General features: G+C 45.9%; 1 protein-coding gene across 1 annotated transcript in view; it reads right to left on the bottom strand.

Moving 5' to 3' along the window:
- Positions 1-11469, bottom strand: part of LOC101621664 (aromatase) — a 31064-nt gene extending 19595 nt beyond the window's left edge. The window contains exons 1-2 of the mRNA XM_012728576.1: positions 11337-11469; positions 5816-5966 (exon numbers count right to left, since the gene is read on the bottom strand). Coding sequence (XP_012584030.1) covers positions 5816-5966; positions 11337-11469 — 284 coding nt within the window. The remainder of the gene's footprint in view (positions 1-5815; positions 5967-11336) is intronic.
- Positions 11470-12277: the final 808 nt, after the last annotated feature.

Below are 12277 nucleotides of genomic sequence, written 5' to 3'. Positions count from 1 at the left end.
GAGCAATTTAAAACAAAGTCGTTTTCCAAAGTAGGCTCCCTTTATCCACCCCGAGTGAAGCAGGACCGTGTAGACCTCACTCCTGGTGTGCGGGCCAGCTCGTGACACTAGTGAGGGAGGTGTTAGATGGACAGTTCGGGAGTCAGGGTCTCTCTCTCCCCTGAGTAGGGGCTCAGTGATCCCTTCTCAGGAGCCACAGTGGGTAGTGAGTCGTGTAAGTTGACTGCTCACTGGAGTCATATGCTCTTTACGTAGGACTGAAATCTAAAGACTTCTCTAAAAAAGGCTAACCTTATTTTCCACTCAAAATTAAAAGCAGCCAGAAGTGAATTCTTAGATGAAAAGGAGAAAGTCACGCTCCAGTTCTGAGCAGAAAGGACCCACACGTGTATGAGGCAGCTCAGGAAGGATGAGCACTAAGCTAGCTACACAGGAGCCGATGAACGGAGTAACTGCCACCAAAAAGTTAGGAATGCGTGCCTAGTGTAAACCTGTTCTGTGCCTGAGACTTCCCTCTTTCCTCTGCCTTTTCATTGTCCTATACCCTTTTATTGTCCTCACTTACCCAGCCCAAATACTGGGGTCACTGTCCGAGAAAAATGAGACCTGACTGTGATTAAGCACAGGCTCAGGTTTGCAGACACTGATGGCAGGACTGTCTTTCCTTGTCACCTGATGTGATGCCTGCTGCTACCGAGGAAGTATAAAAGCAGTTAACCAGAGTACAGTGGAGTCCCATGTCCAGGTTTTAAGAAGTGCAGGGACTAGGGGATATTACCTGTTAACGAAACATATGTTAAATGGCACTATAATGAGAGAAAATCAGAATGTGGGCCACCCTGTAAAACCTGGTCTCTCTAGGTCATTGTCAGGAAGGGCAAAGTAGCAGCATCGCCTATTTTAAACAGTAAAACTGCTTGGTCCAGTTCTGTTCCATTTCTCTGCCTCCTTCATGGCAAACTACTTGGAAGAGCTATCTACACACACCTGCTGCCTCCGATTCTTCTTCCTCATTCTCCACCCCAGTCTGACTTTTGCCCCCACTCCATCTTTGACACTGCTCTTACCAGGATCACCCCTGACCTCCCTTATGCTAAATGCACCACTCAGTTCTCTGTTCCCTCACACTGCAGAATCTGGCATGGCTGACAGCTCCTTTCTCCCTTCTGTGCGGGCATCACTTGGTTTTCAGTTCACCGTGTTCTCCTGGCTTTGCCTGCTCTGGCCGGCTCTCATTCTCAGTCTCCTTTGTAAGTTTCTAACTGCAGAGGAGAGTCTGAGACAGACTTCTCCTCGACATCTCACTCAGCTTTCTACTAGTCAAAATAACTGAACTGGAATCCTGGTGTCTCTCTTACCCACACTTCCCTGCCCATGCCCGCTGACAATGTCCACATTCTCCCAAATGTTCAAGGCAAAACTGGCCTGTGCCTCAATGACCCCCATTGACCTGTGGGGCTCTCATCTCCAGCCTCCGTCTGTCAGCACCCGTTGGCGCCACAATGTCACTTCATGTTATCACTTCCACTGTTCTCCCGTCCCCAACCCCCCCGACTGGCCACCATCACATCTCATAGCACCCACCCCTTGTTGAGAATGACTCTGTGGAGATACAAATAAGCCAGATGTGTCACTCTTCTACCCAGGCTCCTCACTCAGTCGCTTCTCAGCTCACGTGGGGTGAAAGCCAGAGTTGTTAAAATGGCCTGCCAAGTCCCAACATGATTGGGTAGCCTAGTGCCCTCTCTAAGGTCAGCTCCACTAGTTTTACTCTTACTACACTGATGTCCTTCTTGTCCTTGAACATTTCAGATAGGCTTTTCCTGTAGCTCTCTCCTGACTCACCCCTTCACTGTCTTAAGTCTTTATCCCAATGCTGTCTTTTCAGTGAGGCCTGCTTAGACCTCCTTTTTACAGTTGTACCCTACCCCTGCACCTGTCCCTCCTCATCCCCTTTTTCCATTTTAACTCTCTCTCTCTCTAGCTACAGCTACCTGATCAGAGTATGAGCCATCCTCCTGGTGTACCTGAACTGTCCCAGTTACCATTGAACACCCACATCCTGAGAAATCCTGCCATCCCAGGCTAACTGAGGCCATTGGTCACCTGACTGGTAGACTATAATCTTACTTACTTATTGTTGGTATAATAAAAATATGTTTCGGGCCCTCCCTGGTGGCGCAGCGGGTTAAAGCACTGCACTAAGAAGCCTAAGCCACTTCAGCATGAGTTCGATCCCCGCCTGCCCAGGAGGAGATCCACATGGCGTGGCAGACCTCTCCTGACCCGCCCGCTGCTCCCCTCAGCAGTGTACTTCGTAGATCTGCCTGTTCTGCTCCCCACTCTGTCCCTGGTGAATCCTCTCACCCTCCGCATCTCTGGCCTATACCCCAGCTCTGTATGAATAAATAAATAAATGTTTCTCGGGCCCCCCCTGGTGTGCAGGCTAAGTTAAAGTCTCAGCACTATCCAGCTATTGCCAGCCACTGTGGCATGAGTTCAATCCCTGGCCAGGGAGCTGAGCCACATGGTGCAGCAGACCTCTCCTGTCTCACCTGCTGCTCCCCTCAGCAGTGTGTTTCATTAGATCTGCTTGTTCTGCTCTCTACTCTGTCTCTGGTGAATCCTTTCATACCCTCTCCCCCACACCTCTGGCCTATACACTAGCTCTTGTATGCATAAATAAATAAAAAGAACTCTTTAAAAAAGCCAAAATATAATAAGAAGTAGAATCTATAGAAACAGTCAGACAGCAGTCAATAAGTGCCTTAACGTAGTAAATGTAAGCCAGTTCAGTCGTTCTAGCCCCCGTCCTACGCCTTTCCCTTCCTCCCCATAGACCCTCAAGCACCAAGGAACCCCAGGTTCTCAGTCTTGTCCTGTCTGCTGCTCAAGAGGCTACACCTCTGGCAGTTCCTATGTGCAAAGATACTCTTGTGGTTCAGAGGTTGGCTTTCTGAGTGGCAGTAGAAAACCCTATTTGGTCACTCACAAATTTTCAATATTTAATGAATAACTAGAGAGCCAATGATGTGTTAGGTCCAATGAATAACTGGGGAGCTACGATGTGTTAGGACCATATGGTAAATAATAAATATATGCTGAAAAAAATACATGAATGAATCTCCTGTAAATGTATAGGCGATTAAAAGAGCTGTACGAATATGAACCTCATTAGCATACTAATTGCTGATTCCCATTTGGTACTATCCATATTCTTTTTCCCCCCTAAGATTATTCATTTATGTTGAATAGAAGGGCTGAGGTGTAGGCCAGAAGTGTGAGGACAGAGAGAGAGACAGAGTGGGGAGCAGAACAGGCAGATCTATAGAAATACACTGCTGAGGGGAGCAGTGGGCGAGACAAGGAGAGGGCTGCTGCGCCATGTGGGTCAGCTCCACGGCGGGGATTGAACTCAGGCTGTCATGGTGGGCCTCTGTGGTGGTCGTGCTGAGATTTAACCCCTAGGCCACCAGAGAGGCCCCATATTCTTATTTTAAATTTTGTATTTGTGACAAAAATGCATATTACACATAGTGTCACATACAACACCTGTCTAGCATGTCCCGCCTAGGGAACTGTGCACTGCTTCACCACAGACCGTCTGACGGACCTTCCCCCAAGGCGCTGATGGCTCAGCCCGCAGCCCCACGTGGCACGTCGGCCTCTTTTCCTCCCCCTTAAGTTATGCAGCCCCCACCACTTCAGGAGTAAGCTAGTTGGAAAAGTTGGGCTCTGAGCTCTACATAGCTGTAATGACTACAGATCTCAAAATTTCAAGAGAAAAAAAATCTAGTAAATAATTCAAATTAAAAAAATAAAAAGCTTTCTGAGGTCCAATGGGGTCTTTTCAAGAGGTACGGGTAGTTCTGGAAGGTACCTGAAGAGCAGACAAGGGAAGGAGATGGGGACAAACATGTCCTATTCCCGGGGAGCTCAGCCCTTAACAACAAAATTGAGTGGCCGGGAGGCAATTAAAGAGAACACAAAGACTCTAACCAGTGAAAGCCTGTGAGGACAGGACGAGAAAACAATCTGAGGCGCTGGGGGAAGGGACAGATGGCTCTGTGTCCACTTCTTCAGGGCAAATCAGTGTCTGATCCGGCCCGGGTTGCACAAATCACTTTCTCAATTAAGCCCAGAGGCCAGAAGCTGCCCCTCACTATAATGAGGCTCCTGAAGTAGGATTTGGGGTCCCAGAAAATCTACCTGGTGATCTAAGTATCACATCTCTGGACAGTTTCTGTTTTGGTCCTTTCTTCCATGCACCATCCCTTATATGAGTGCTGCCCACTACCTGAATTAGATTCAGGAGAAGACAGTAAGACACAACCACTGGCTGTTCCTCTTGCCCAGGGAAAAGCTCCCTTCCCTCTGGAGCTCTGCAACACGTTGGAGTCACCTGGGGAGCATGAGACACTACCCAGCCTAGTGTGGCATGGGCACTGGGGTGTTTTAAATCTCCTTGGGTGTCTTCAGTGTGCAGCTGGGGAGCGAAGCACTTTTGAGCTACAGTTATTCTTTCGGATAGCTCCCTCCTCGTCCCTTCCCCTGTCTGCTAGGGAAAGAAGTGGCAGGGAAGGTAGATGCTCAGCTGTGGAGGGCTGGAAGGTTACTACCTTGCTCTGTTCGGGTGGGTGGGGGGGGGTAAGAGAGGAGGAACAAATGTCCCATTGCCCCCGGCTCAAAAGTCATAAACACGGCCATTTTAAAGACTGTAGCTAGTAGCAAATAGGAACAAAATATGGAGTTTGAAAATGAGAACAAGTCAAAATCACTTAGACTTGATGAGACACTTAGACTGATGAGAGCTATAAATAGGCTGTCTTTGAAATTCTCAATTTTCTAAGATCAATACAAAAGAAAACTACTACTTCACACAGTTACTTCTCAGTAGAGGTGTATTAGGTTAACCCGGAGGGACTTGAGTTTGCTAAAGTTATTCAGAAACCTGAGCAGTGCACAGGTGTGGCAGAGGAGGGGGCATAATTTCTTTTAACAGGCATATAGTTGCTGACTTATTCTGTATCACCCAGCTGGGACCCTGGCACCCAGTCAGATACAACCCTCGAGTTCGTGAATGGGTGCTGCTTCTGCAGTCCACCCGCAAGAGGCACCCTCCAGCCTGGCCTTAGAGAAGCACATTAGTAAGTTGTGTACAGTCAGATGTTTTTGTCTCAAGAGGTCATTTCTTTCTTTTAAGATTTATTTATGCATACAGAAATGGGGTACAGGCCAGAGGAGCAGGGGCGGTGAGAGGATTCACCTGAGACAGAGTGGGGAGCAGAACAGGATGAATGATGAAGTACACTGCTGAGGGGAGCAGCGGGTGGGTCAGGAGAGGTCTGCTGTGACATGTGGGTCACCTCCTGGGGAGAGGTCAAACTCATGCTGAAGTGCCTTTAGCCTCTGAGTGCTGTGCTTAAACCCACTGCACCACCAGGAAGGGTCCTGTTTTCTTTTTGTTTTTCATTGTTTGTGGAGATAGAACCAAAATTGTGGGAAAGCAGCAAAGATAATGTCTCTGAAATTCTTTTACCAAATCATCTGGATTCTGACTTTCCACAATCATGGCTCAGATTTTGAATACTTTCCCAGCTTTCCAGAATCTTTTATCTAGATGCCTCTGACTACAAGCAAAGCACAATTATTACATTTGTCTTGAGTGTTAGATTTTTACCTGGGCATCATGCACTTTAAGTAGTAAAAGCACTGCCTTGGAAATAAAGACATCTAGCTAAATTTATTTTGAATAAGAACCCCCGCCCCCCAACCTTGCTTTTAAAAATGGGCCTCTGGTTTTTAACAGACTCACTTGCTGATAATGAGTGTTTCCTCTCCGCTTATCCAGACGCGCATGAATTCTCCATACATCTGGTTGTAGTAGTTGCAGGCACTGCCAATGCCCATCCACAGGAACCTGCCATGGGAAATGAGGGGCCCAATCCCCATGCAATAGCCAGGACCTAGGGAAGTCATTAAATCACAGTCAGCATTTTAGTGACACAAAAATAGCAACTGTTCTGAGTTATCACTGCTCTTGTGAATCTCTTTAGAAATGATTAAACAATAAAAAAGACCCAACAAGCTTAACATAAGGCTCTTCACGCCTCCCTGAGTAAAAGTTAATTCAGAATGCACACCACACTTGTTCCATTGGGTCTCAATCTTTCCAGTCTGAATACACCAAGATATATGTCTTGCGATGTTGAACATTGTCAGTAAGCTTCAAATTCAAGCTTTCACATCATCTAACAAAAAGAATGTATACCAGGACAAGTGGCCAGCTGACAGATCTGCTTTTGTTTGGCTGTTTGGCTGCATAGTTTTGTCTGAAAACTCTGGTTTGAAGTGCGGGTTAGAACTAAGAGTGTAGTGTTATTCTTAACTGAGAGACACAGCTGAGTGGCAGTGTCCACCTTCACGTAAGTAGCATCCCCCCCCTCTTTTTTTTTTTTTAAAGATTTACTTATTTATTCATACAGAACTGGGGTACAGGCCAGAGATGTGGAGGGTGAGAGGATTCACCAGGGACAGAGTGGGGAGCAGAACAGGCAGATGGACAAAGTACACTGCTGAGGGAAGCAGTGGGCGGGTCAGGAGAGGTCTGCCACGCCATGTGGATCTCCTCCGGGACAGGCGGGGATGGAACTCATGCAGAAGTGGCTTAAGCTTCTTAGTTCAGTGCTTTAACCCACTGCGCCACCAGAGAGGGCCAACATCCCTTTTTTTTTTTTTTTTTTAAAGGACTCTTTTTAAGAAAAGAATCTTAAGCTAGTTCTCAGTAGGCAAAATAATAAAGGTAAGAACTGAGAACTGAGGAATTAGGCCATGAATCTGGTTAGTGTCCAGCCTGCATTTGAGTCCAGTAATGTAGTTTTACTAGAAAACACTCATGTTCTTGCTTATATAGATGATGGTGTAATTGTAACGATTGTGAAGTCAGTGAAATCCAGTTTCTCCCTACAGTTCAGCATTTACTCAGTGTGCAAGACCCATGTATGTTGGGGACCTGCAGACAGAGACCTGCAAAGAAGCTGGGTGTTTGAGTCAAGGCAGAATCAGAGTTTTGGGTCTTTAGTGACTATTGTCTCAGCTTACTCTCTCCATATCAGAGATCCTCATAGTGGAGAGGCTAGCTCCATGTTAAGGTGGGAGATGGAACAGTAACCACAGCTAGATACCCTGAGAATCCTGGGCAGGAAAGGAGAGTATGTGAAGAACAGATGGTGTTGGGGGGGGGAGCAAAAAAAGCAAATCATTAGAACATTTTTCTTTTACGTTAGTAACTTATATCTTCTCCAGATGAACAGCCAAATACTCTAGGAGGGAAACTCTTTGGTAGCATGTTAGGGAAATGTTTTGGTTGCAACATTAAGTTGTCTGCTTCTCAGATTTGAGAATGCTTATCTAGGCATGCAGTGATTGCTGGAGCCTCTTTCACACCCTAGGAAGAGCAGTAAATACTTCACTGCATTTTTGTGCAGATACAGCCTCCCTGAAGCCAAACAGCTGGGATGCTTCACCAGCTGTGCTAATCAGGAAGCTGTTGCATTCCACACTAGGTATTGAGAAACTTGGGCCCAAGAATGTTCCTACCAATGCTGTTCACAATAGCCCCAAACCGGAGATACCCATTCGTAGTCAACGATAGAATTGGTAATAAAACCACAAGCCATTCATATAACTGAATATCATCTCAACTGCAGCTGCAGTGGGGATGTATCTTAAAACCACAATTCTTAGCAAAAGAGGCAAGCTTAAAGAGTAATGTAGGATTTACTTCTAAAACGTTTAAAACCAGAATTAATTAAACTGTATTGTTTGGGGATATGAAATTAGGTGGTGAAACAATGAAAACGCAGGGAAGTAATTGTCACCAAATCGAAAAGAGTTCACATAAACAGAAGCGAGAGACACATAAATAGAAACGAGAGAAGGAATGGTTGAAAAGGTACAGAGGAATTCTGTGAACACTGCAAACATTCTGTTTGTTGTCAAGGACAGTGATGACATCTTTGTGTACTTTTCCATGTAATATTTACCCTATATGTGCTCTCAGGTTCTTTTACCCCTGTCGCCCTCTTAGAGGGTTTGATACCCAAGCAGAGATGAGGCTCTGGGAGAGCAGTTGTGCGTGGCTGTGTGTCCTTCGGACAGGGGAGCTACCAGGAGCCAGGTAATGGAGGATGGAGGGAGAACAGGGAACTCGGGCCACTGTCTGGGACCTGCAAACTGAAGAAGCCCGGATGGGCCCTTCCTCCTCCAGCCTCCAAGAGTCCTTAGGCTAATTCACCTACAATGTGTGTCATCTTTGCAAACCCCTTCCACACCCACCTCATACATGATAGAGCAGGGCCTCTCAGGAAATAGAGATTGAAGAAATTTAGATCTGAGGCCAAGTTCCATCACTTATGTACTGCACTGTGTCTAGCCTCTTTAAATCTCAATTTCTTCCCCTGCAAGATACGCATAAACACATACCAGAGAGGTTCAGAGACAATAGTAATGAAATTGCTTTGTAGATTATAGCTTACTTCAAGGCTTTAAGCCATGCATTATTAACTCCCTTCAGCTTCTACTGACTCTCAGCTTCCCCAAACCTATAAAACTGAGAACTCAGAACTCAGAGACTTGAACTAAGTACTCACTTCCCTCAGATTATTCAAAAGGAATACAGAGGTACTGGTCAGTAAGAGCATCCCTGCAAGACCCAATTTTTTCAGTCCGTTTCCCAGCCAGGACTCAGAGTCTCAGAGTCTGTACCACTATGACCAGAACTCATATTTTCAGAGGGAAGACATGGAACTGGAAGCTCTCTGGGTAGCAAGATGACCACCAAGCTGAGATTTACAATTTCCTGGTTGCTTCCCCCACACAGACACACACCCACATAGCAGGGGAGCTCATAAGCCATTTCCCTTCTCTGTCAAATGAAGAATTGAACTCCATGCTTTCTCAAACTTGTCATAATGGTGTGCTGGCAACGCACATCACAGTCTCATGCTCAGTTTCCCTTTCTGCCAAATGGAGCAGTTGGACTCTTATCTGTGGCTCTCAACTCTAGTTGCCATGAAGTATCACCTGGGAGATTAAAAATAAAGCAATCTGGCCCTCTCTGGTGGCGCAGCGGGTTAAAGCACAGCACTGAGAATCTAAAGCCGCTTCCGCATGAGTTCGATTCCCGCCTGCCCCGGAGGTGACCACATGGCGTGGCAGACCTCTCCTGACCCGCCCGCTGCTCCCCCCAGCAGTGTTCTTTGTCGATCTGCCTGTTCTGCTCCCCAATCTGTCCCTGGTGAATCCTCTCACCCTCCGCATCTCTGGCCTGTACCCCAGTTCTGTATGAATAAATAATCTTAAAAAAAAAAAAAATAAAGCAATCTACATGGGCCTCCCTGGTGGCACAGAGGGTTAAGTTTCAGCACTGTGAAACTATCAGCAGCCACTGCAGCTTTAGTTCCATCCCTGGCCAGGCATCTGACCCACGTGATGCAGCAGACCTCTCCTGTCTTGTCTACTGCTCCCCTCAGCTGTGTATTTCAGTAGATCCGCCTGGTCTGCTCCCACCATCTCTGATGAATCCTCCCACTTGCCATACCTGTGGCCTACACCCAGCTCTTGTATGCATAAGTAATTAAATCTTAAAAGAAAAGAAAAAAAAAACAAACAAACATGATAGGGCTCCCATCTGGGACAGGGCTGAGAACCACCATACCATGTGACCTACACCGGTCAGTGCGTGACAACATGCTGATGTATGATGTACCCGGCCCAGGAGTGGCAGACAGAGTGGACTGCCACTGAGCCCTCTAAAGTGGAGCTCCAGGGATCCAGTTCTCACACTTGTCCCTGGAGACTGATCTCCTTACTCCAGGGTTATGGGGTGTTTCACCACCACTTGCAACATAGACATCTGGGGGGGACTTGTTCAAAAACACCCCAGCATTCATGGATAGTGACCTGGGAGCCTCCTAGGAGCAGGAGAGACCTAGTGGTGGTGGGGAAGGGGTTCGAGTTAAAGACCATGGAAGTGTCTTCCATCAGCCCTATGAAGGAATAGAGAACAAAAATAACTAAAATTTTTAGTTTAAATTTTAGTTTTAAAATTTAAATTGCACATTAAAGTAACCTAAAATTGGGTTCTCCCTGGTGGCACAGTGGGTTAAAGCACTGCACTGAGAAGGTAAAGCCACTTCCGCATGAGTTCGATTCCTGCCTGCCCCGGAGGTGAGCACATGGCGTGGCAGACCTCTCCTGACCCGCCCGCTGCTCCCCTCAGCAGTGTACTTCGTAGATCTGCCTGTTCTGCTCCCCACTCTGTCTCTGGTGAAGCCTCTCACCGCCCCTGAGCCTCTGGCCTGTACCCCAGTTCTGTATGTACAAATAAAATAAATCTTAAAATGAAAAAAAAGAAAAACTTAAGAAAAAAAAAAGTAACCTAAAATTGAAGACCAAGTCAGAGAGAGAGGCAGGTAGTTCTCTGGAAAGTTTTCAAAGATCCAGACTGGGCATTTTTTTCTTATCAGCTCCACTCTCTCCCCCACCGCCATGCTGTGAATGGGCCCACCAGAGTTAAAGTGTATAATGACTATGTTCTTGAAATAAAGCCTTATGGGACCTCTTATGGGACTGGGCACAGAAACCTGGCCTGAGGAATTAAAATTGAAACTAAACTACAAGAAACTAAAGAAACAGTCTGATATTTCTGATAATTCTGAATTAGTCTGATAGTGGTAGAGTGGCATGTGATTTCTATTGAAATTATCTGTATGATTCTATTATATTCTACTTTTTTTTCGCCCACAGACCACACTGAAAATCCTGTCGGGGGGTGATATTCTAAGGGAAGCTTAGCGGTCCCCCTTTTTCTTCCACATCCAGCCCTTGTGGTTGTATAACATTCCCTCAAGAATAAAAGAAAAGAGTAGAGTAAGGACAATTGGTTTAAGCTCAAGAAAGGGATCAGGCATGAATCAGGAAACATGGAAGGGAAAAGAAAAGGAATATAGAAGGCATCTCAGAGACATTCTCACTTTCAGAGAAAAATTGAAATGAGTCAGAAGAAGAAGAATAAAGTCCACCTGGAATTTCACCTTACTCCACCCCACCCCACACCACTTTAAAAGGTAGTTGTGTCAAGTCTACCAGAGTGAGATGCAGATTTGAAGGAATTCTCTAAGCTAGTTTTAAAATACTCTCATTTACAGTAGGCAGATAACTGGTATAAAAATTTCTATTTGAGCAAATGCGAAATTGCCATTGCAATGTTACTCTTCATGCTCGGGGACCAGATGCATACATCAGCAACCTCCTAGGACTAAAGACTGACTCACCTGGTATTGAGGATGTGCCCTCGTAATTCCAGACCAGGATAAGGAAGCCAGTGAGCAGCAGGATGGGCATGGTGGCCACCGGCATGGCTTCAGTCACCATGCTGGTGATGTTATAGTGAGTTAGAGTCAGCATTTCCAGAACTATCTTGTAATCTTGGATTCCAGGGAAAGAAATCTCAAGTCCTGTAGAAATCAAAGGGGCAGAAAAAAATGAGAGCATCCTCATCAGAGACTCCTGTTGCTTCAGAGGATGCTAACTGTAGAGATTGGTGCTTTATTTTATAATGTGATTGGCCACATGGCCAAGACAAATTTGCGGTTACAAGTCAAAACAAGCAAGCCCAAGAGAAATCTTTTGGCCTGAATTGCAGCATTTCTGACCTTGGTAGAGTCTCAGGTTCGTTTAGACGCTTGGTCTGATAGAACGTTATCATCTTGCCCTTGAGTGGGTAGAGTGACTAAATTCCCAATTAAGAGCCAAATTTCTTACCAAAATACAAGAAAACGAAGCACATTCCAGAGGTGGAGTCACTTCATGACTTCATCAGAATATTTTGTTTAGGCAATTTTTTTCCCCTGAAGCCAAATCAATTAAAAAAAAAAAAAGCCATCCCCAACCAGCTTCCTTGCTCAAAATTACTTCCTTCAAAATAATAAGCTTCTCTAGCAAGGTGTTCTTTGTGCATTGTTGAGTCATTCTCAGCCTCCCATTAGGGTGTCTACTGAGCTCAATGCAACTCACCCAGGACATTATTATTATTATTATTAATGAGATTCTAAAATCTTTTGGACTTGGGCTGGAGTAAGCGGTGTCCATGGGAGTCAACGTCAGGAGTAGTAAGAACAAAGATCAGGGGAAGAATGATAGAGGGAGAAGAGAAAAGAGAGGAGTGGGGAAGGCCCAGGGAAGAGAGGACAGAGAATGCCTGCAACAGCAGCTC

Source organism: Condylura cristata, unplaced genomic scaffold (assembly GCF_000260355.1).
Source record: "Condylura cristata isolate star-nosed mole 26May11 unplaced genomic scaffold, ConCri1.0 scaffold00023, whole genome shotgun sequence".
Taxonomy (NCBI): Eukaryota; Metazoa; Chordata; class Mammalia; order Eulipotyphla; family Talpidae; genus Condylura; species Condylura cristata.
The sequence above is the reverse complement of the archived record's forward strand: the minus strand, read 5'-3'. Positions and strand labels throughout refer to the sequence as shown.